The sequence below is a fragment of the Pistacia vera genome, unplaced genomic scaffold (assembly GCF_008641045.1).
Source record: "Pistacia vera cultivar Batoury unplaced genomic scaffold, PisVer_v2 Contig461, whole genome shotgun sequence".
NCBI classification, from domain to species: Eukaryota; Viridiplantae; Streptophyta; class Magnoliopsida; order Sapindales; family Anacardiaceae; genus Pistacia; species Pistacia vera.
The window spans coordinates 656,018-680,425 of NW_022196292.1; the positions used below are offsets into that span (position 1 = coordinate 656,018).

At 36.7% G+C, this 24,408-nt stretch overlaps 5 protein-coding genes across 5 annotated transcripts; 4 read left to right on the forward strand and 1 right to left on the reverse strand.

The window, feature by feature from the left end:
* The first annotated feature begins 514 nt into the window (after nt 1-514).
* Nucleotides 515-2,281, forward strand: LOC116145344 (BAG family molecular chaperone regulator 8, chloroplastic). Its single transcript, XM_031430797.1, has 2 exons — nt 515-1,183; nt 1,267-2,281. Exons 1-2 carry the CDS (start codon nt 560-562, stop codon nt 2,071-2,073), a joined length of 1,431 nt encoding a protein of 476 aa, XP_031286657.1. The 5' UTR covers nt 515-559; the 3' UTR covers nt 2,074-2,281.
* A 298-nt stretch (nt 2,282-2,579) lies between these two features.
* On the reverse strand, nt 2,580-5,971 carry LOC116145317 (protein FAR1-RELATED SEQUENCE 5-like). The gene is made up of 2 exons (XM_031430764.1): nt 5,825-5,971; nt 2,580-5,308 (listed from the first exon to the last, which is right to left on the reverse strand). The coding sequence occupies exon 2, from the start codon at nt 5,291-5,293 to the stop codon at nt 3,029-3,031; it is 2,265 nt and encodes a 754-aa protein (XP_031286624.1). The 5' UTR covers nt 5,294-5,308; nt 5,825-5,971; the 3' UTR covers nt 2,580-3,028.
* A 661-nt stretch (nt 5,972-6,632) lies between these two features.
* On the forward strand, nt 6,633-10,171 carry LOC116145395 (pentatricopeptide repeat-containing protein At5g39350-like). The gene is made up of 2 exons (XM_031430861.1): nt 6,633-9,063; nt 10,094-10,171. Exon 1 carries the CDS (start codon nt 6,633-6,635, stop codon nt 8,625-8,627), a length of 1,995 nt encoding a protein of 664 aa, XP_031286721.1. The 3' UTR covers nt 8,628-9,063; nt 10,094-10,171.
* Nucleotides 10,172-11,308: 1,137 nt separating this feature from the next.
* LOC116145438 (pentatricopeptide repeat-containing protein At5g39350-like) lies at nt 11,309-13,303 on the forward strand. Its single transcript, XM_031430896.1, has one exon. The coding sequence runs from the start codon at nt 11,309-11,311 to the stop codon at nt 13,301-13,303; it is 1,995 nt and encodes a 664-aa protein (XP_031286756.1).
* A 4,799-nt stretch (nt 13,304-18,102) lies between these two features.
* LOC116145364 (probable galacturonosyltransferase 14) lies at nt 18,103-24,118 on the forward strand. The gene is made up of 6 exons (XM_031430821.1): nt 18,103-18,739; nt 19,540-19,595; nt 19,726-19,881; nt 21,450-22,040; nt 22,375-22,677; nt 23,119-24,118. Exons 1-6 carry the CDS (start codon nt 18,502-18,504, stop codon nt 23,401-23,403), a joined length of 1,629 nt encoding a protein of 542 aa, XP_031286681.1. The 5' UTR covers nt 18,103-18,501; the 3' UTR covers nt 23,404-24,118.
* The last annotated feature ends 290 nt before the right edge of the window (nt 24,119-24,408 follow it).

Sequence of the window (24,408 nt, forward strand, 5' to 3'; positions counted from 1 at the left end):
ACGGTGCAGTTGGGTGGCGAGGTTGGCGACTGGGGTTGTTGGTGGAGGGGATGTCTGGCCAATGGTGGTAAAGGTGTTGACGATGCAGCCATAACTCCACCACCTGCCGTCGCCCAAAACGAGAGGAACAAAGAGGGAGAGAGGGTGCCACGGTGAAGGAAATAAAAAGACCATTTTAGCCTTTAAGGGTTAAAAAAAGAAAACGACATCCATTTAAGGGTGAAAATCTGGAATTTATAAAACCAAAGGTACCAACTGAGGATTTTGCAAAACCTTGGGTGGCAATATGTCCTTTACTCCTTAGACAAGATATGCTTTTGTTTTGGTCACGTGCAGTTGCAGATCAATGAGTCAATTCTCAATCGGGCACCACCACTCATATGTCCAGAATCGTAACATCAAATGTCCCAAAAAAAACACATGGCAAAAGCCACTTTCACTTGCTTTGATTCAACAACTTTATTCCCCATTAAAGGTTTTTTGTTTTGCTAAATAGTTAATAGCCACCAGCTTGTCAAAAACCCTCAACTCAATCACTTCTAGCTGTTCACGCCACAACATGGCCTCTCACCACCACAACCACCACCAAATGACCACCACATCAAGCTGCTGCTGCTGCAGCAACACTTGTAGCCACCACCCTGCTCCACCACCTCCTCCTTCCACTGACCCACTTCTCCAAACCATTCTCTCTCACCTTCTCCAACAACAACAACAGCAACAACAATCACCTCAACAACCTCATTATCAGTATCTTAGTCATAACCAAACTCACAAAAACCATCACTTTCACCATCAAAATCAAAGCTTTCAACATCAAAATTGCAACTTTCAGCATCAAGAAGATTGCCCACAAGCCAAATTGGTTCTCTCTTCTCTTATTAGCCGTATTGATGCTCTTGAAACTTCCCTGCAAAACTTCTCTTTATCTTCTGCTGCATACAATCAGTACTCTTCTTCTTCTTCATGCTCTCTTAGAGACGTGGCGGCGCGTGTGATTCAAACCCATTTCCGAGCCTTTCTTGTGCGTAGATCCAGAACCCTTAGACAGCTCAAAGAGCTTGCTTTAATCAAATCTAGCTTCAACTCTCTCAAGTTATCAGTTTCCAAGAAAACCCATTTGGATTTTCACCTTGTTTCTCGTAAAGCTATGGACTTGCTTCTCAAACTCGACTCTATTCAGGTATGCCATTCATGGGGAGTCCTCAATTTCTTAACTTTACTATTTTTCCATTTTAGGGTTTTGATGGGTGGGTTTGTTTGCAGGGTGATGACCCCATGATCAGAGATGGGAAGAGGTCAATTAGCATGGATTTGGTTAAGTTTTTGGAATTTGTTGATGGGTTTGCAGTGAGAAGGAATGAGATCTCATGTAAAGGTTCAAAGAATGTGAGATTAATAAGGCATGATGGTAACAAGTCTAGGTTTTTGAGGTCTAATAGTGGAGATTCTAGTAAGGATCAGATTGACTTAATGAAAAAATTGAGGGAGCGAGTGGACAGGATTCATGGGTATTCTAGGGTTTCTAAAACTGAGGATGAAGTTGTGGAGCTTGAAGGTTTTCACCAATTCATTGATGATGAGGAGCTAGAAAACCCTAGGGTTTACAGAAACAAAAATGGGGTTTTGGTAAAAGAGCATATTGTGGCTCAGCCAAAAGTGAAGAAAAGTGTGAGCTTTGCTGAGAATGGGAATGTGTATAGGATTTTTAGCAATGACAATTCTCATGAACCAAATTCAAGTGGGGATGGTACATTAACTGATGAGAGTGTTTCAAGTGATGATAATGGAATAATTTTGGAGAATATTTGCACTGAAGTTGAAGGAAGTAAAGGTTTATCTGAAGTGACTGAGGATGGTGAGGAAGTGTACTTGGAAAATGGAGGATCAGTGCAGAGCAGTGATGAGGAAAGAAACCCTAGAATGAGTTTGAGAAGTGAAGATTCAGATGAGATTATTGGTGATTATATAGGTCAAGATGGACACTTTGTGTTCTCTGCACCATTGCCTTTGAAGATGGAATCTAGAATTGATTTGATGAAGAAGAGAAAGGCTGTGAAAATTGTCGCATAATAGGTTCAATTTTGAGGCAGTTGAGTGGATGTTTGGTTCCATTTCCACATTATGATTCCGATTGTTAGTTTAGAATGGTGAGAAGTCTAGATTGAAAGAGGTGTAATGGGGCTTTATTTCTCGTGGGATATGTTTGTAGCCTTCAATTCCTGCAATTGTAATTGTATTTTTTTTTTTACTAAATAATAATTCTTGGTTTTTTTTTTTTTTTGGCGTTTATCAATTTGATGTCTCCATCCTTATATTTATTGCTGTGAATAGTGTTTCCTTGCACAAATCTGGATATGTGGATGAATCAGAGATCAGTTCTATCATGTCCATAGAATTAGCATAACTGAAAGAAAGAATTATATAATGGTGCAGGAAAATGTCCCTCTCCGTTTCGTGCATTCTTTTAACCCAGCAGATGCCAGATTCTGAGCTATTTAAGGATTAAAACTACGTTTCAAAGAAGAGTTCATGACCAAATAGGGCCATAGTATGTTCACTGCTGTAAAAATGTTCCTTCAGTTAAACAATTCTACAATCATTTAATTATATGATAAGAATTGGCAAAAACTAAACAGATACTTTCACAGAAAAACTACATAAGGAATTGAAGATAGAACTCTTTGATGCATTCTGCATCAGGATCAATTGCCCAAAATCCCGAACTACAGCAAAGAATATAGTCAACTTAGTATTAATTTCTATTAAAGAACATTATATCACACCTTCATGAAAGGAACCTCACATGTTCAACAATATATTGAACAAAACCTTCAATTGGAAGGGATGTCATCCCTGATCCCAGATGGAGCAATCTTTGGAAAACTTTTGAGTTTTCTTGTCCTACGAAAGAATACTCACTGAAGATCAACATAAGCTCATCCACAGATGAATAAACTATGTTCATATACTACGGAGTTTTCTGGAATGAATCTGTCCGCAGGGGCACTTACAATGAGCACATAACTTAACTTGAAGACTGCTCCAATGCATATTCAGAGATAATACTTTCTGTACAGGATTCTCCTACTTTAGCTTTTGGGTGATCAGCAGGAGTCAGCAGCACCGATGAACTATCTACCTGACTAACAATTTCCTGATTGCTAGTGCTGGTCATGGTTTCAAGTTTTGGGGCATTCATAGCATTTTTCTTTACTTCAACAATTTTAATCCTAGCTTCTCTTAAAGCATCTAAAGCAACCTTAAAACTATGGTCAGACACCATCCCTTCCTCAGCACATTTAACGGCTTCCTGATGTAAAATATCATAATATGAGTTCTTGCCTTTCTGTGAGTTACTTTGCAGTGCAACAGAGGGCAGCACATCCAATACAGCCTCATCCTTAGCACTTTTTGTCCATCGCTTCAAGATGTAATGTTGTGGAAGCATAAAGATGTTTGTTGCTTTGAATACTGCAATCACATGTCTGCAGAGGATGCCTTCAAACTCAAACATCTTGCAACTACAACTAGCTATTTGTTCAGATACATTCAAAGTCACAAAGTATGCTTTCTCCTCTTCATCAAATCTTGCTATCTCATATGTGCTGGTTTCTCCATTGCTCTCACTGAGTTTCACAGCAAGCACAAGAGATTCAAAAATTTCATCCTGAAATATTGAGAACAATTTTCTTGTGTAAACTTCCGCTACTTGTTTTTCCATAGGAAGTGGAGTCTTTAATATTGGTTTTGTGTAAAAAGTTTCAAACTCTGCCCTCGCTTCTTTCTCATAGCGATCATCCAAAGCCTTCTCATATTGCTCCGCAAAATCTTGTAAGGTAGTCCTTGCATTCACATAGCCTTCAAAAAGTGAGTTCACACTTCCACTTTGCTGAGTAGCATGCATACCAGCAAAGAATGTGTCTCTTAAATAGGTTGAGACCCACAACTTGCGATCAATATAAAGTGATTGAAGCCATTCATTTCCTTGTAGGTTATACTTATCAAGAAGCAACTGCCAAGCAGATTCAAATTCTTCAGGCGTCTCAGTCTTGTTAACATATTTCTCAAATTCCAATTGGAATGTCTTTGGAAGGGCACTGTACACCTGCCCCATCTCCTTTGGCATTTTTCTCATGATGTGCCACTTGCAATATCGATGTTTAGACTGTGGAAAAACCCTTTGTACTGCTCTAGTGATTGCAGAGTCATAGTCCGTTATGATTAACCCTGGTTGCCGTCCAGACACTGCCTCAAGCCAGCTTGCAAAAAGCCAAATGAAAGTAGATTCGGTCTCATCAGCAAGCAGTGCACACCCTAACAACACTGACTGTTTATGATGATTTACTCCAGTAAAAGGCGCAAATGGCATTTTATACTGATTCACTTGATAAGTAGTATCAAAGGCTACAACATCAGAGAAACAATTATATGCGATTCTTGATCTAGTGTCAACCCAAAAAACACTACTCAGCCGATCTTCTTCATCGACTTGTATTGCATAATAAAACGCAGGATCATTGGCTTGCATTAACTTAAAAAACCCAAGAAGACTTTGGGCATCTATTCCAAAAGTGCTTAGGCGTCCTCTTCCAATGTAATTAACACTAGTTTGGGCAGCAAATCCCATTTTTCCAAAACCGTTACAATCTTCAGTCAAGACATTCAAAGAAGCAGTCAAACCCAATCCCGAGGAACTAAAAGAGCTACTTGGACTATTATTTTGATTATGCTCCTGCTTATGTGACCGAAGAAAATGCCTCATTGCAGGTGTCACCAGCTCATGATTATGGTTCTTCTCTAACTTTGCCACATACCACTTCCCATCATCCCGCCTCCTCACAGTCATAAGTGCTTCGCAACCCTCTCTCATAATAGGCCTAGCACGCCTCTTCTTCATACCATCTTCAGAAACTGAAGTTCTCAGACGTTTCACCCTTCGAAACCCTTCCTTTGAACAACAAAACTCTCTAGAAATAATCAAATTATCTTTCTTAGAACGATAATAAGAATTCACACGAATACTAAAACCCATTTGCTTGGCATAAGCATTATAGTAATTCCTTGCATCTTCCTCAGAACTAAACTCCATCCCTAATGTAGGCTCTAAAATCCCACCAGCTAAGTACCTAGAGTACTCAAGACTCCCATAATCCTCAACCCCCTCTGAGTGATCATCCACAACCACAGAAGCCTCAACAACCTCCAGACCACAACATTCATTACCATCATCTTCCAAGGGCACATAGGAATCAACTAATTCTATGGCTTCACTGGAAGCCTCTTTTTCCATGTCAGTTTATTGATCCTGCCACATCCAAAATCAAACGATACATAATGACTAATTGCAACAACTAAGGCTAATCCTTCTTTAAAATCTTCTAAAACATAATTAGCTAATCAAACAAAAACACAACTTAAAGTTAAGTTTTTTTACAACAAACCACACATAGGCACATAGCTCAAAGTGCTTCTTCAAATCTACAAACAAATTTAACAAAACTAAGAACAAATAATTGAACCCAGAACATGAAATGAAACACACTTCACAAGTAACATTGCGGGTCAAAAACACTTTTTGAAAACAAAAACAGCAAAAAAAGACAGAGAAACCATGTACAACATAACTAGAAACACCTTAAGCAAAGCTAATAACAAATACTTGAACCCAGAAAATGAAATGAAACACACTTCATAAGTAGCATTGCCAGTAAAGAACACTTTTTGAAACCAAAAACAACATTAAAAGGCAAACTAAAGACAACCCAGAACTGAAAAAGGACAGAGAAACCAAAGGGTGTTTGTGATTTTGGTTGTGAGTTACCTTTCGTAAGAGAACAAAGTACAAAGAGGCCGCCGCGGACGAGATAGCGTTAGGGGACGAAAACTACCATCTGCTATTATCTTTTGGATAAGGAAAGTTGACAATACAATGCTGACCGTCAGATTAGTGAGTGTTAATAATGTTTAAGAGATCAAACGGCTGATGTTTTGTTTATAGACTGGAATTAAGTTCTATAAGAGACTTGATACCGTAGACCTAGAGAGTTGGTATAGTAATATGAATGGATTTAAAAAAATATATTTAATTATATTTAACCATAATTTGTAAAACCTATAGGGGCTTATATATATTTTACAGGGATCGGACTGATATTATACCTAACTTTTTTTTATTAAGTTTGAAACTGTATTATAGATACCCTTTGCCCTAACTCCGTTATGTTGCTGTTTGTGGTAAATGGGTGAAATGGTAATTTTAGTATTATAAAAAAGTGTTGGGGTAAAATGATAAACTTTTATCTTATAAGAAAGTGTTTTGTGTACTTAACTGCATCGTAATAGCTTTGGAGCAAAGGGGGTATTTGTCATAAAGTTTTTAAACTTTGAGGGGCCACTATAAGGCAAAGGGTGTGATTAATACACTTTTCAAAACTTAAGGGTTCATTAGAAGTTAAAAAATTGTTATTGGAATAATAATTCAGTATCCCACTGGATGTGTAAAATATTATGGAAGTCCCTTGAGATTTCCTAAATCCTGTAGGTTTCAAAAGAAGAAAAAGAAAGTGTTAAACCTCGCAACCTCGAAGTTGTGTTTACAACGGTTGAGAGAAGACTACCAGAGTGAGTTGATGAATGGAGGATCTCTCAAAAAAACCAAGAGCCTCTTTACTAAACTCCTGGAACAATTCACACCCACAAAATGTCTCAAAAAAACCAAACAATTTCATGCCCTCATGGTCACTTCAGGCCTTCAATCCACCAACTTCCAATTCCCCCTCGTCACTGCCAAAGCGCAGTGCGGTCGCACTTCTTACGCACGCAAACTGTTCGAAGAAATGCCCAAGCGAAACTTGTTCTTTTATAACACCTTGATAAAGATGTATTCACGTAATGGTTCGTCGTATGATGCTCTTAACCTCTTTGTTGAAATGCTCAGGTTTGAAGTGTGCCGCCCTGATAATTATACGTACCCTTTTGTTATTAAAGCGTGTAGTGACGTGGGTTTGCGCAAATTGGGCGTTGCATTTCATGGGAGAACGTTGGTTGATGGGATTGATATGGATGGTATTGTGCAGAATTGTTTGATTGCAATGTATATGAGTTTTGGAGAGGTAGAGGTGGCGAGGAAGGTGTTTGATGCAATGAGGGACCGCAACGTGGTGACGTGGAATACTATGATAAGTGGGTACTTTAGGAATGGGTATGCTAGGCAAGCTTTGACGGTTTTTGATTGGATGGTGAAGAGTGGACAGGAGCCTGATTGTGCTAGTGTGGTTTCAGTGTTGCCTGTGTGTGGTTATTTGAAGGAAGTTGATGTGGGGAGAAGGGTTCATGCCTTGATGGAAAATGGAGATTTAGGGAAGAAAATTACGGCGTGGAATGCGTTGGTTGATATGTATGTGAGGTGTGGTAATTTGAACGAAGCACAGGTGGTTTTTGATCGGATGAGTGAGAGGGATGTAATTACATGGACGTCAATGATTAATGGGTACATTTTGAATGGGGAAGTGAGGAATGCATTGGGGCTTTTTCGTATGATGCAGTTCGAATGGGTGAGGCCTAATTCAGTGACAATAGCATCACTTCTTTCAGCTTGCTCCAGTTTTCTTTATCTGAAGAATGGAAGGTGTTTGCATGGGTGGACAATAAGACAAAAGCTTGAGTGTGAGGTAGTTGTGGAAACTGCATTGATTGATATGTATGCAAAATGTAATCGTGTTGAACTCAGCTTCCGAGTGTTTGCAAGAACATCAAAAAAGAAAACAGTACCATGGAATGCAATTTTGTCGGGGTGCGTTCACAATGGGCTCACAAGAGAAGCTGTGGAACTTTTCAAACAAATGCAGATGGCAGCGGTACAACCTAATGATGCAACCTTAAACAGTCTTCTTCGGGCATATGCCATTCTTGCAGATTTGCAGCAAGCAATGAATATACATGGTTATCTAATAAGATCTGGATTTCTTTCAAACGTAGAAATTGCTACAGGGCTGATTGATATATATTCCAAGTGTGGGAGTCTAGAATCTGCCCACAAGATTTTCAGTGGGATTTCCACAAAGGACAAAGATATTATACTATGGAGTGTAATAATTGCTGGTTATGGAATGCATGGAAATGGTGAGGCTGCTGTTTCACTGTTCAAAGAAATGGTTCAATCTGGGATGAAACCAAATGATGTTACCTTTACTTCAGCTTTGCATGCATGCAGCCACTCTGGTCTGGTCGATGAGGGCTTGGATTTGTTTAAATTCATGCTTGAAAACCACCACCCAAGCCCTTGTGCTGATCACTACACTTGCATTGTTGATCTTCTTGGTAGAGCAGGTCGACTGGATGAAGCTTATGATCTGATTAGAACAATGCCTCTTAAGCCTACTCATGCTGTTTGGGGTGCACTGCTTGGTGCTTGTGTAATACATGAGAATGTTGAATTGGGAGAGGTGGCTGCAGAGTGGCTATTTGAGCTTGAGCCAGAGAACACAGGGAACTATGTATTATTGTCAAAGATTTATGCTGCAGTGGGAAGGTGGAAAGATGTTGAGAATGTGAGAGATAGGATGAACGAGATAGGATTAAGAAAAACACCAGCTCATAGTTTAATCGAGGTTAGGAATATGTAAGGTACATGATTGTTTATGCTTCAGATGTGTTAAGCATCAGGGTGAACTCATGTATCCATGAAGTGGAAAAGTTCAATCATAAGTGATATTAATACCAAATTGAAGAGTATGAGAACAGTGAACGCTACTGCAATGTTTGGAAGACTCATTGGTGGAGCTGAAGGAAACTCCTTTTAAAATAGTCTTTCTTTTTTTTCTGAAGAGACTATTGAACATCAATAACTATGTATTTAGGATGGAAATGCCTCTATATCATTGAAACTAAGATTGTGTTACTGCTGTTGTCTCAACTACATCGGTATTGCTGATGGACAAGGCGACTGGTTTGTCATAGCACTTTTGCAGCACAAGGAACCATTTCCTTCCATCCCTCGTGGAAATGTATGGATGATGGGAGTGTTTCAGGTGAAAGAATGGTCATTTTTACTTAGAATAGGTAATCTCAGTGGCTAGTACTAGGCATATAAGTTTGTTATTCAATATGATCTTCCTGTCAGATTGAATTGCACAGAGGGGTCCAATAGGTGCATCAGTATACTTATAAATACACACATAAGTAGACGATTTCTTTCCAAAAAATTCTGTATATGGGTCCATCACCGATTATGTGGTTCATCAGGTGATTTATGACAATGCTGTGGCTCCTAGGTCTCGACGACTCCATTTGTGGTCATGTGATTCAAGACAATAAACAGTTTTGCTGTCTGCCTTGATGGTCATGTTAGAATCATTGGCTTATGAGAAAGTTGATTTGGAATATGCTAAGTGTTACATTTTCCTTTTTGCAAAGTATGTCTTAGATACTATTTTGCACGTGATATCTTCAAATTGACTTTATTATTTTCTAATCTTTTCCCTGTATATACCCACAAACTTCTTAATTGTCTCTAAATATTAATGTATTTGTTTAAAATGACTGATCAACTTTGGCTTTCATCAGATTGAATAGAAGTTAGGTGGATTACTATTTGACTTTTATTTTTCTAATTTTTTAGTATGCACGCTCTCGATTAACGTCAACTTCGTGTTTTATAGAACTAGACAGGTTTGATTGTGTTGTTTCATTAATTTAAGAGTTGTAAAGCTACTAATTAAGTGCCTTACATCGAAAGCAATACACATAGGATTTTTCATTCCTGAATCCATAAATGGGTTAAATGTAGATCTTCTAATTAAATTCAAACAGTAAGATTTCCACAGACAATGACAGCTTAAAGAGAATGAAACTGCCAACAGGATTGGCTGCTGGACTTGGCCAAATTGTATTCATTGACTGTTGATTAGTTTATTGTGTTTGATTTTTATTTCTGACATTATTGTCCCAAGTGCAAGTCACCTAAAATGTCCATTTCTTTATAGTTGTATTTCCTTGTCAGTTTCTTTCTTTCTTTCTTTTTTTTGGTTTCAATTTTCAAGCTTAGCATCATTCCTGGTATGCTCTGAGTCTGAGGCAAATTATTCTGCAGGCAATTCAAGTGTTGGAAGGAAAACAAACAGATGAAAACAATGGACACGCCATGTAGTAAGTGGAAGTTTTATCTGCAGCTAGCATGTACTTTTGTGTTGTGATTTTACTTATAGTTGTTTGACCTCTTGGCTTTGGAATAATTCTTCAATGAATCAATAATGCTTTAAAATCCACTATTTCCAACTCAATGCTACAACTCATGTGCCCTTTTATTGGCCCACCTTGATGAAGCAATATAGTCTGAGACTGAGGACAAAATTGCAATATTTGGGTTTTCCCTACATCGGATGTACGTGAAACCCGCCAATGAGAATATACCATGTCGATGGGCATGCATTCGCTCGCCCCATAATTGGCTCGTTGCATATATCCAACCGATCAATGAGAATATGGTATGCCTTCCCTTCCCTCGCCTCATGAATCATGATTGACCTTTTACAAACTGTTTGTATGTGAAATATGAAAATACATTATATTTTTGGACGGGACAGACACACGTCTTATGATTGATTGATTGATTGGTTGCGCATACACTATCATTCGATAAATGCTTTGTTAAGATACAAAAGGGTCTAAAATTGTAGTTGTTGCTCCTTATGACCAAGTCTTAAAAGATTGCGTCAACAAAGAACAAGCTGAAACTCCTACACTCAAAATGCAATATTTTTAAGCGGCACATGCATCCTACAACTTCCATTAGGCTCCAAATACACCTAACTATGACAAGAGCAATTGAAAGCAACGTGGTATATTTTGACACACAATTTCTACCTAACCATTCCATTTCCATTTACATATATGTTCGAGAAGAGGGTTAGTATAGTAAATGGGTGAAATGGTAATTTTAGTATTATAAAAAAGTGTTGGGGTAAAATGATAAACTTTTATCTTATAAGAAAGTGTTTTGTGTGCTTAACTGCATCGTTATAGCTTTGGAGCAAAGGGGGTATTCGCCATAAAGTTTTTAAACTTTGAGGGGCCACTATAAGGCAAAGGGTGTGATTAATACACTTTTCAAAACAGAAGGGTTCAAAGTTAGTCAACTGTTATTGGAATAATAATTCAGTATCCCACTGGATGTGTAAAATATTTTAGAAGTCCCTTAAGATTTCCTAAATCCTGTAGGTTTCAAAAGAAGAAAAAGAAAGTGTTAAACCTCGCAACCTCGAAGTTGTGTTTACAACGGTTGAGAGAAGACTACCAGAGTGAGTTGATGAATGGAGGATCTCTCAAAAAAACCAAGAGCCTCTTTACTAAACTCCTGGAACAATTCACACCCACAAAATGTCTCAAAAAAACCAAACAATTTCATGCCCTCACGGTCACTTCAGGCCTTCAGTCCACCAACTTCCAATTCCCCCTCGTCACTGCCAAAGCGCAGTGCGGTCGCACTTCTTACGCACGCAAACTGTTCGAAGAAATGCCCAAGCGAAACTTGTTCTTTTATAACACCTTGATAAAGATGTATTCACGTAATGGTTCGTCGTATGATGCTCTTAACCTCTTTGTTGAAATGCTCAGGTTTGAAGTGTGCCGCCCTGATAATTATACGTACCCTTTTGTTATTAAAGCGTGTAGTGACGTGGGTTTGCGCAAATTGGGCGTTGCATTTCATGGGAGAACGTTGGTTGATGGGATTGATATGGATGGTATTGTGCAGAATTGTTTGATTGCAATGTATATGAGTTTTGGAGAGGTAGAGGTGGCGAGGAAGGTGTTTGATGCAATGAGGGACCGCAACGTGGTGACGTGGAATACTATGATAAGTGGGTACTTTAGGAATGGGTATGCTAGGCAAGCTTTGACGGTTTTTGATTGGATGGTGAAGAGTGGACAGGAGCCTGATTGTGCTAGTGTGGTTTCAGTGTTGCCTGTGTGTGGTTATTTGAAGGAAGTTGATGTGGGGAGAAGGGTTCATGCCTTGATGGAAAATGGAGATTTAGGGAAGAAAATTACGGCGTGGAATGCGTTGGTTGATATGTATGTGAGGTGTGGTAATTTGAACGAAGCACAGGTGGTTTTTGATCGGATGAGTGAGAGGGATGTAATTACATGGACGTCAATGATTAATGGGTACATTTTGAATGGGGAAGTGAGGAATGCATTGGGGCTTTTTCGTATGATGCAGTTCGAATGGGTGAGGCCTAATTCAGTGACAATAGCATCACTTCTTTCAGCTTGCTCCAGTTTTCATTATCTGAAGAATGGAAGGTGTTTGCATGGGTGGACAATAAGACAAAAGCTTGAGTGTGAGGTAGTTGTGGAAACTGCATTGATTGATATGTATGCAAAATGTAATCGTGTTGAACTCAGCTTCCGAGTGTTTGCAAGAACATCAAAAAAGAAAACAGTACCATGGAATGCAATTTTGTCGGGGTGCGTTCACAATGGGCTCACAAGAGAAGCTGTGGAACTTTTCAAACAAATGCAGATGGCAGCGGTACAACCTAATGATGCAACCTTAAACAGTCTTCTTCGGGCATATGCCATTCTTGCAGATTTGCAGCAAGCAATGAATATACATGGTTATCTAATAATATCTGGGTTTCTTTCAAACGTAGAAATTGCTACAGGGCTGATTGATATATATTCGAAGTGTGGGAGTCTAGAATCTGCCCACAAGATTTTCAGTGGGATTTCCACAAAGGACAAAGATATTATACTATGGAGTGTAATAATTGCTGGTTATGGAATGCATGGAAATGGTGAGGCTGCTGTTTCACTGTTCAAAGAAATGGTTCAATCTGGGATGAAACCAAATGATGTTACCTTTACTTCAGCTTTGCATGCATGCAGCCACTCTGGTCTGGTCGATGAGGGCTTGGATTTGTTTAAATTCATGCTTGAAAACCACCACCCAAGCCCTTGTGCTGATCACTACACTTGCATTGTTGATCTTCTTGGTAGAGCAGGTCGACTGGATGAAGCTTATGATCTGATTAGAACAATGCCTCTTAAGCCTACTCATGCTGTTTGGGGTGCACTGCTTGGTGCTTGTGTAATACATGAGAATGTTGAATTGGGAGAGGTGGCTGCAGAGTGGCTATTTGAGCTTGAGCCAGAGAACACAGGGAACTATGTATTATTGTCAAAGATTTATGCAGCAGTGGGAAGGTGGAAAGATGTAGAGAATGTGAGAGATAGGATGAACGAGATAGGATTAAGAAAAACACCAGCTCATAGTTTAATCGAGGTTAGGAATATGTAAGGTACATGATTGTTTATGCTTCTGATGTGTTAAGCATCAGGGTGAACTCATGCATCCATGAAGTGGAAAAGTTTAATCATAAGTGATATTAATACCAAATTGAAGAGTATGAGAACAGTGAACGCTACTGCAATGTTTGGAAGACTCATTGGTGGAGCTGAAGGAAACTCCTTTTAAAATAGTCTTTCTTTTTTTTCTGAAGAGACTATTGAACATCAATAACTATGTATTTAGGATGGAAATGCCTCTATATCATTGAAACTAAGATTGTGTTACTGCTGTTGTCTCAACTACATCGGTATTGCTGATGGACAAGGCGACTGGTTTGTCATAGCACTTTTGCAGCACAAGGAACCATTTCCTTCCATCCCTCGTGGAAATGTATGGATGATGGGAGTGTTTCAGGTGAAAGAATGGTCATTTTTACTTAGAATAGGTAATCTCAGTGGCTAGTACTAGGCATATAAGTTTGTTATTCAATATGATCTTCCTGTCAGATTGAATTGCACAGAGGGGTCCAATAGGTGCATCAGTATACTTATAAATACACACATAAGTAGACGATTTCTTTCCAAAAAATTCTGTATATGGGTCCATCACCGATTATGTGGTTCATCAGGTGATTTATGACAATGCTGTGGCTCCTAGGTCTCGACGACTCCATTTGTGGTCATGTGATTCAAGACAATAAACAGTTTTGCTGTCTGCCTTGATGGTCATGTTAGAATCATTGGCTTATGAGAAAGTTGATTTGGAATATGCTAAGTGTTACATTTTCCTTTTTGCAAAGTATGTCTTAGATACTATTTTGCACGTGATATCTTCAAATTGACTTTATTATTTTCTAATCTTTTCCCTGTATATACCCACAAACTTCTTAATTGTCTCTAAATATTAATGTATTTGTTTAAAATGACTGATCAACTTTGGCTTTCATCAGATTGAATAGAAGTTAGGTGGATTACTATTTGACTTTTATTTTTCTAATTTTTTAGTATGCACGCTCTCGATTAACGTCAACTTCGTGTTTTATAGAACTAGACAGGTTTGATTGTGTTGTTTCATTAATTTAAGAGTTGTAAAGCTACTAATTAAGTGCCTTACATCGAAAGCAATACACATAGGATTTTTCATTCCTGAATCCATAAATGGGTTAAATGTAGATCTTCTAATTAAATTCAAACAGTAAGATTTCCACAGACAATGACAGCTTAAAGAGAATGAAACTGCCAACAGGATTGGCTGCTGGACTTGGCCAAATTGTATTCATTGACTGTTGATTAGTTTATTGTGTTTGATTTTTATTTCTGACATTATTGTCCCAAGTGCAAGTCACCTAAAATGTCCATTTCTTTATAGTTGTATTTCCTTGTCAGTTTCTTTCTTTCTTTCTTTTTTTTGGTTTCAATTTTCAAGCTTAGCATCATTCCTGGTATGCTCTGAGTCTGAGGCAAATTATTCTGCAGGCAATTCAAGTGTTGGAAGGAAAACAAACAGATGAAAACAATGGACACGCCATGTAGTAAGTGGAAGTTTTATCTGCAGCTAGCATGTACTTTTGTGTTGTGATTTTACTTATAGTTGTTTGACCTCTTGGCTTTGGAATAATTCTTCAATGAATCAATAATGCTTTAAAATCCACTATTTCCAACTCAATGCTACAACTCATGTGCCCTTTTATTGGCCCACCTTGATGAAGCAATATAGTCTGAGACTGAGGACAAAATTGCAATATTTGGGTTTTCCCTACATCGGATGTACGTGAAACCCGCCAATGAGAATATACCATGTCGATGGGCATGCATTCGCTCGCCCCATAATTGGCTCGTTGCATATATCCAACCGATCAATGAGAATATGGTATGCCTTCCCTTCCCTCGCCTCATGAATCATGATTGACCTTTTACAAACTGTTTGTATGTGAAATATGAAAATACATTATATTTTTGGACGGGACATACACACGTCTTATGATTGATTGATTGATTGGTTGCGCATACACTATCATTCGATAGATGCTTTGTTAAGATACAAAAGGGTCTAAAATTGTAGTTGTTGCTCCTTATGACCTAGTCTTAAAAGATTGCGTCAACAAAGAACAAGCTGGAACTCCTACACTCAAAATGCAATATTTTTAAGCGGCACATGCATCCTACAACTTCCATTAGGCTCCAAATACACCTAACTATGACAAGAGCAATTGAAAGCAACGTGGTATATTTTGACACACAATTTCTACCTAACCATTCCATTTCCATTTACATATATGTTCGAGAAGAGGGTTATTGAGTTAATATGGAAAGCACTGTTTTAAAACCCATGCCGGAGGGTAACCTGTTTTGCTGTTCGGGTCACAAGTCAACCGGTCCAACTGATTGGATTGATGACATCAGCGACAATTTTATTTTTAAAAAATGATAAATTAATCCCTTAAATTTTAATATATTACAAAAATTCCCCTAAAAAAGTTTAAATTAGTCTCTAAAATTTTTATTTATTTCAAAAATGCCCCAAAAAATTACTAATTAATCCCTAAACTTTTGACATATTTCCAAAAAACCCTTGTAAAATTAATTAACCCTTATAATTTTGAAATATTACAAAAAACCCCTTAAGACATGAACCGAGCTGGAGAAGCTTTCGGGTCCCGGTCGAACCGGTTTGACAAGTCGATCCGATCCGGTTTTTAAAACAGAGATGGAAAGGAAGTACTCTTTTTTAGCTCAAAATCTTTAAAAATTCATATCAAAACCCACTGCCACGATTCTCCACTTAAATTGTGGATACCGATGGAGAATCTAACTTAAAATAGTACATTTATTCACACTATCCCAATTGTCCTAACCATATGAACCACTAACGGACCCTTTGGTTTGTAAATTTTTATTAAATAATTAAAAATTAGGGGGGAAAAAAGAAATAATTAATTAAACTTTTGGGGTCACCAAGAAATGTTCCCAATTGAAGCATCCACATGCTATTTGTAATGAGCCTTTTTTCTTGCTCCATGTTATCCTTCTTCATGTGGGAAGTTGAATTTAAGTAACTTTATCTTAATATAATTTAAATATTTCAATCTTTTTTTTTTTTTTTTTTTTTTAAATTTAACTTTTGATTATGATTTCCATGTGAGAGTGTATCTATCTATAATAACTCATGATTTAATACTGAAAGTGAATACAAAATAAATTTAATGCTACATAAAATAAATTAAATTAAATTAAATGCATCAAGCATTAAATATTATTTATCCCCAAAACACATAGAACTAACCTTATAATAGATAGAATTAAATTATAATTAAAGACTTTGAGTTGTCATTTTTGAAAAATACCCTTAGCTGGCATTCAGCCTTTGTTTATTCTTGTTTGTGCCAACTATTAGAATATTCAACACCAGCCAGGCACAGAAAAATTTTATTTAATTTCATCACTTTTCTTTTTCAACTTTGATTACAATAATAATAATAATATTATTATTATTAAATAAATCTGGTATAAAGATTTTATACCAAATTTTCTCTCTAAATACTTAATGATATTGATTTAATGGTAAGTTTAAATTCAATGTAATTTGTCACAACCATAATATAAGCTCATTAATACAAAATTGACCATCATTTGAAATTTGAAAGGGGTGTGCATAAAAATTGAAATGGTGACGGATATCGGCTTTTTTAGCAACCCCGATCCGGATATTCGGATTTTCTAAAATTATGATTCGTATCCGATTCGGATTATCAGATATCCAGTTTTTCGGATTGAATCGAAACGAATCCGATTCAGATATTGGATATCAGATTTTTTTTGCACAGCCCTATCCGTGGGTAGCCCAGATGGTTAGGATGAATTGGGATCATGTGGATAGGGATAGGTTCGATTCCCCATCTAAGTGACGATAGAGACTTGCGTGTATGATTCAAGAGGTTTGCTAATATGAGTGGTCATTGGAAGATTTACTTGACCGTTAACTTCAGGATCCTAAAAATTAGTTGAGGTGCACATAAATTGGTTCAGATACCCTCGATTATTCAAAAAAAAAAAAAAAATACAAAATTAAGAGAGGCTTGACCAGTAAATTGACCCTTTTATCAAAAAACTTGTATTATATTAATTTAACAATTAAAAAGAAGAAAAAATAAAACTAATGAAATTTATGTAGATTCTGACTAAAAAAAATCAACTTTATATTATACACCCCTGAACTTTGACTTAAATACCCTTTTTCATTCCCTCAAAATTACATAAAAAACCGACAAAATTAACAAGGGTTTAATTAACCGATCAAATATTATTAATTTATTTAAAGTAGAATTAAAGTAAAGATTAATTAATATGGGAAGTTAGCTAAGATAGGTAGGTTATGATATGAACATTCTTAGAAATAGTAATATTTTCAAATCTTTTTTTAAACTTTAAATTAATAACCTCTAATCTAACAACTAATTAATTAATTAATCAAGCTTAAAATAAAAACAAATCATCTAAATTTAGCTCCAAGATCTCCTTCCTGATCTCAAGGTCAAACATCAACACCTCTCTCTCTCTTTACCCAACACGTTTTCCTGTTTTGACTGATCAAATTTTTAATTTTACATGAATTTAATTATGAAATAATTTAAGAAAATGAAATTAGATCGGAGGATCCAGCAGTGAGAAACAGAGAGAGAGAGAGAGAGAGAGAGAGAGAGCTAATCGTAACACAAAGCAAAGCAAAAACAAAAACACAAGAACAACCAAAAAATCATTTTTTTATTTTTTATCTTTTTTTCATCTTCCCTCTTGGAGAGAAAAGGAAAAAGAAAAAAAGAAAAAAAAAAAAAAAAGAAAGGAAGGGAAAAGAAAAGGAAAGAGGAAATCAAGAAGACCCAGAAAACCAAACGGGAGAGTCCTTCATTAATTGATTGAAAAGATTCAATCTTTTATTACCATTTTAATATTGTTATTGTGGCGAGAGGGGCGGAGAGGGAAGGGTGAGAGGGGGTTCTTTTTAGAAACTCAATGCGGTCTTTGAGAAAAAGGCCAAATTTGAGGGAGACCCAGAAGGCGAAATTTGGGGAGGAATCAAGATCTGATGGTGGGTGTGAGTTTGAGTTATTGTTGTTGGTGTCTTTGTTATTTGGATTGGTTAAATTGTGTTAGAGAAGAGGTGAGTGGTGGTTTTTGTTGTGGTGTGGTAGTGAGGCTGCAAAGACAAGGATGCAGCTTCACTTCTCGCCTAGCATGAGAAGCATCACAATATTATCAAGTAGCAGCAACGGTATTAATAGCAATGGAGGAGGTTTTATTGACTTGATGAAGATCAAGGTCGCAGCTCGTCACATTTCTTATAGGACCCTTTTTCATACCATTCTTATTCTTGCTTTTTTGTTGCCCTTTGTCTTCATTCTCACCGCTCTTGTTACTCTTGAAGGTGTCAACAAGTGCTCCTCTTTTGGTATGTTTTTTGGATCTTGATTCTTTTTTTTGTGTTGAACTTTGCTTTTTGATTTGTGGGTTTGGGTCCATCTGTTGATTAGTTTGTTTTATAAGATTTGGGATTCGGGTTGTCGTTGTATTTGGGATATTTTGATGGTTGATTAGAATTAATGGATTGATTTTAGTGGTTGGATTATTTATGGAGTTTGGTTTTGTTATAAGATCTGAGTTTGGCATTGATTTGTTTAGTCAACTCTGAATCTGAGTTAATATAATACGTTGTTGATATGCGGAGGAAATGATTTTGAAACCAACTAATTGACCTTCTAATGTGAAGTCATATTGTCTGGTTTATTATTGTCAGTGCTAGAATCAGTAGAATTATGGGGTTATGGCCAATCTAGGTGCTTGCATTGTCAATGTTAGAATTATTTGCATTGGTTTCAAATAGGTTGCGTCGACCCATTGATTGTTTAGATGATCAGTGACACTAGAGATTGATTGGAGACCTACCACAAGCACTATTCGTAATTTGTTCTTCTGGTTTTATCTTTTCAAGCATCTGTCGAACATCCCTTCCCCGGTTGATGGGTTTAAATTTTACTTGCATTATATGTCTTTTTCAATGTTTCAAATTGAATCAGCTTTAACTGTGATTCCCAGGTATTACAAATCGTGAAATTGTTATCTGTATGCAGTTACTGTATGCTTGCTTTTATTAACTTAAATTGCGATCAGGTTTTATATTGATTATGCTTTTAGTTATTTGTTCTGGATTTGTTTGTGATTCTTAATCTGTCCTGTTCTTCTCTGCTTCAGATTGTTTAGGCAGACGGTTAGGACCGAGGCTTCTCGGTAGGGTTGATGATTCAGGGGTAAATATCTTTTTTTTTTTTTCAAATTACATTAAACGCATTCTTTTAGTCCTTCTTTTTGGTTTGGTTGTCAAATTGTTATGTTGTTTAATTAATTTGGTTACACTTTGTGCTGGTGATGATGTAACAGAGACTGGTTAATGACTTCTACAAGATCCTTAATCAAGTTAACGCTGAGGAAATCCCAAATGATTTAAAGCTTCCAGATTCTTTTAGTCAACTTGTTTCTGAAATGAAGACCGATCAGTATGATGCAAGGACTTTTGCTATTATGTTGAGAGCAATGGTATGTTGAAGATTTAGTTTTGCTTTTGTCTATTGTCTAATTTTTTTCATTTACTTATTTTTTATTTTGATAAGAGTGGGGTGAAGAAAACTAAGGCTTCCAGAAATAATCTAGCCTACACTTTTTGCATCTCCTTTCATTCAAAACTTTGTAACAAGATTGATGTTCTAATCCTTTGTCTTAGGCAGCTTAGAATGAGAAGTAAATTATTGTTTTCTGCCCTTGATATTCTTAAACTTCAGAGAAAATTCCAGGAACATCTAATATTTAGTTGATATTCTAATTGTATGTTTACTTTTTGCAAAAAAGGAGGAAAAAAAAAGAGAGGGTATTTTGAAGAAGCAGGATGAAGCTACTACTTGCCCCCACCTTTAGGTGCTGGGTTGTAATAATCACAGTGTAAATTTTGTGGAAATTTAATTGGTTAACAAAATTAAGTTCCAACTTTTCAATTTTAAACAAAGCTCCCTGCATTTTCGTTAAGTCAAATTAACATTGCAAGCAATTGGGTTGCAGAATATTAATGCACTGGTAAATATGACTCTGTAGATGTCTAGTAGTTAATACAGTTACCTTAGTTTCTCTCTGTGTAACTCTGATGCCTACTCTTGTCAATCCTCCTTCAGTATACTATCAGATATGTATAAAATTTGTGGTTCAAATAAAGATATGATGCAGATAATGTGTGTTTTGTTTGAATTTTTTTGAGGATATATGTTGAATGTTCTTTGCTCAGATCTTATGATCACAACATTGTTATCTTGCTTATCTTGCTTGGGTAAGGATATGTGTCTTGATTATTAAGGTACCTAGGGGCCGGTTGATTTTAATTGCTGATATACTTTTTTGACTTGAATTGCAACTACATTTCAGTTAGATTGCACTTTTCAGTGTCCAGAGTATGTGATATTGGGATTTAAGGTGGATGAGGAACTTAAGGCTTCTAGAACTCGTTTGCTCAACTGTTTGAGAAGTTATGAGTTAAGCAATTTAATTGTTCCTGGACAGTATGACAGCTGTTTTTGCCTGTCATTTGGCAATTTATTGGGATCTCTCATTGTCGCCCAGTTTTTTCTTTATATTTGGCTTACTGCCTGTCTAATTGGCTGTTTCGTTGGTCAACTGAGACTTCCACTGCGTGTTCCCCTCTCCACCTAACCTCAGAACAAAAAATTGTCCCAAGTTTCTTGGACCATGATAGTGTGTTCTTTTAACAAATGAGGAAAATATGAATGTTGTGTCACTAATTAGAAATAGGAATAATAAATTACCTCCTCTATAATGTTTTCACCTTGAGTTTCTTCACCTACAAGTGTGTTGTGAGGATGTCTTTAAACTATTAACCTTTTTTGTATGTCCTCATTTGTTTTAGCCCTGCTTGTTTAGGTTTTTTCCTTTGCCATTATTTTATTAGGAGAAAAGAGACTGATAAATAAATAATTAAGGTTGTAGTCAAATAATGTTTGAATGCTCATCTATATTATGAATATGGATTTTAATTAGAAAAAATCTTCTATATAACAAATTTATTGCACTGGTTTAGACTGATAACCATCGTTTATTCACAGATGGAGAAATTTGAAAGAGAAATTAGGGAATCTAAGTTTGCAGAACTGATGAACAAGCACTTTGCTGCAAGTTCTGTTCCTAAAGGCATCCACTGTCTTTCTCTGCGTTTGACTGATGAATATTCCTCTAATGCTCATGCACGCATACAATTGCCTTCTCCAGAGCTCCTCCCTTTGCTTTCTGACAACTCTTACCACCACTTCGTCCTGCCAACTGATAACATTTTGGCTGCTTCAGTTGTTGTTGCTTCTGCAGTGCAGTCATCTCTAAAACCCGAAACGATAGTGTTCCATATCATCACAGACAAGAAAACTTATGCGGGTATGCACTCGTGGTTTGCACTAAACCCTGTCTCCCCTGCTATTGTTGAAGTGAGAGGCGTTCACCAGTTTGATTGGTTAACAAGAGAGAATGTTCCAGTTCTTGAGGCTGTTGAGAACCATTATGGAATCAGGAACTACTACCATGGGAATCACATTGCTGGGGCCAATCTCAGTGATACCACTCCTCGACATTTTGCTTCAAAATTGCAGGCTAGAAGTCCAAAGTACATATCTTTACTCAACCATCTCCGCATATATTTACCAGAGGTAAGTAGATTGATATTAGCTATTTAGCTTCTCTTTTGTGGAGATGAAAATCTTTCATGTTTTGTATACTCCTAAATAACTTAAAAGTATACCAAAATTTGACATTACAGTGAGTAGGATAATTCAGGGAAATTATCCAAAAAGAAAATTACAATCTCTTATTGATTTTGAATTTGTTAAAACATCTAATATTTGCTTATTTAGGTGGGCCTTAGTGATTTAATCAAGTAACTGGAAAATAGATTGTTTGCTGTCCTCAGAACTTGTGCATTTCATTTATAGCCCTGAGAGTGCAATGGTTTAATTATGTTTGCCAATTGTTTGTATTTAACAGCTCTTTCCACACCTCGACAAAGTGGTCTTTCTAGATGATGATGTTGTAATCCAGCGTGATTTGTCACCTCTTTGGGAAATTGATCTTAAGGGCAAGGTTAATGGAGCTGTAGAAACTTGTAGAGGTGAAGATGAGTGGGTAATGTCCAAGCGTTTTAGAAACTACTTCAATTTTTCACATCCCCTTATAGCAAAGAATTTGGACCCTGAGGAATGTGCATGGGCTTATGGGATGAATATCTTTGATCTTCGTGCATGGAGGAAAACAAATATAAGAGAAACTTACCATTCCTGGCTGAAAGAGGTAAACTTTTGATTACTCTATTTCTTGCTATAATTATTTGCTTTTAACTTTATCTTCCTTCCTTGTTTGTGTTATAAGTCATAATGAGGATTGTGGAACGGCTGAATAAGTTATTTAAGGAAATAAAATTCAACATTCATATCTGCTAGAGTATCCATGCCAATTTTTTTTCTACTGCAACTAGATCGCATCATGGTCATTTCTTCATTTATATATGTTAGTATTGTCTATTTGTAGGCTGGTAAAGTGATTGCTGAAATTTGAATTTTCAGTAATAGAGTTCTGGACTAATATTAAGACTTACTTTAAATGAGCAAAGAGTTGTAAATGTGTTTTCTCATTTCTTTCTCTTCTTTTTGAGTGCACCATTGCTAGTATTATTACTTTGATAACATATGCTTTATCATCATTTTATTCTGATTGTGAGGTTTTCTGTACTAGAATCTGAACTCAAACCTAACAATGTGGAAGCTTGGAACCCTACCACCTGCTTTAATAGCATTTAAAGGTCATGTTCACCCAATTGACCCCTTGTGGCACATGCTTGGCTTGGGCTATCAGCATAAGACCAATATCGAGAGTGTGAAGAAGGCTGCAGTTATCCACTACAATGGCCAGTCAAAACCGTGGCTGCAGATTGGCTTCGAGCATCTCCGGCCATTTTGGAACAAGTATGTCAACTACTCCAATGATTTTGTGAGGAACTGCCACATCTTGGAGACGTAGTCAATCAACTAGTGGAGCTAGGAACTAGAGATAGAAGGGGAAAAAGATATTAGTGATATGGGTTTAACATACATTTTTTGTCTCGAACTTTCTCTGAAGGTTATATTTGAGAAAGCAAGTTGAAAAAATTGGCCGGAAGGGGCAATACTTTCAGGTTCAGATTTTGCTGTCATCCCCCATACTATTGCAGGACTGGACCTGCATCACTACAAGGACGTTGAGTTTCATTCTTTGATTTTGTATTATACAAATCCACGGTTAATTCTTTGCTTGGGAAAAGGATACTGTTATTGGTATTCCTACTGGGAATCTTGCTTTTGATTACTTGGTCCATAATTTGGAATAAAGTGAAATACACAAGAGACTGCTTATTTTGATGTCTTCATACTGGTCGATGATGGGAAGAGGAATGCTAGGAAAGTTTTTCGGTGATGCTCCCCTCATAAGTCCATAAACGTTTTTCTCCCTTCAGTATTATTATTATTATTTTCTTTTTGGTTATTGTTGTTTCATTTTTTGTTAGTATCTCCCCATTTTTCCTTTCCCTTGATTTTTGGTATCACGGTGAATTCTAGGAGTAGGTCATGGAAGATTGCTTTGTTACAGGTCCCATTCAATTGGGGAACTACTGTTAGGTTACATTACATATTGGTATTTGTTATGTACTTTTCCTGATAAACATTTAAAATGTGCAGATAATTCATTTTCTTCAAAACATTTATTTTTTATTTTTAACTTCTTATCCATCTTCCTTCCCTCACCATAACTACTCTTTTACCATTTGCAATTCTATAACTTTGTTCTTCTCCAAGAGATGATGTTATGATTTTACAGTTTTTATACAGTTATCCATGTATATGTGATAAAAGAGTTATATAATTTCATTTATTTCAGGTATGTTTGGGAATAGCTTTTGCATAAATATGATCCAATCAAAGAAGAGAATCTTTAGGAAAATTTATTAACAAAAGGGTATAAACTATAAAGAAGGATTCTTCTTGTTCT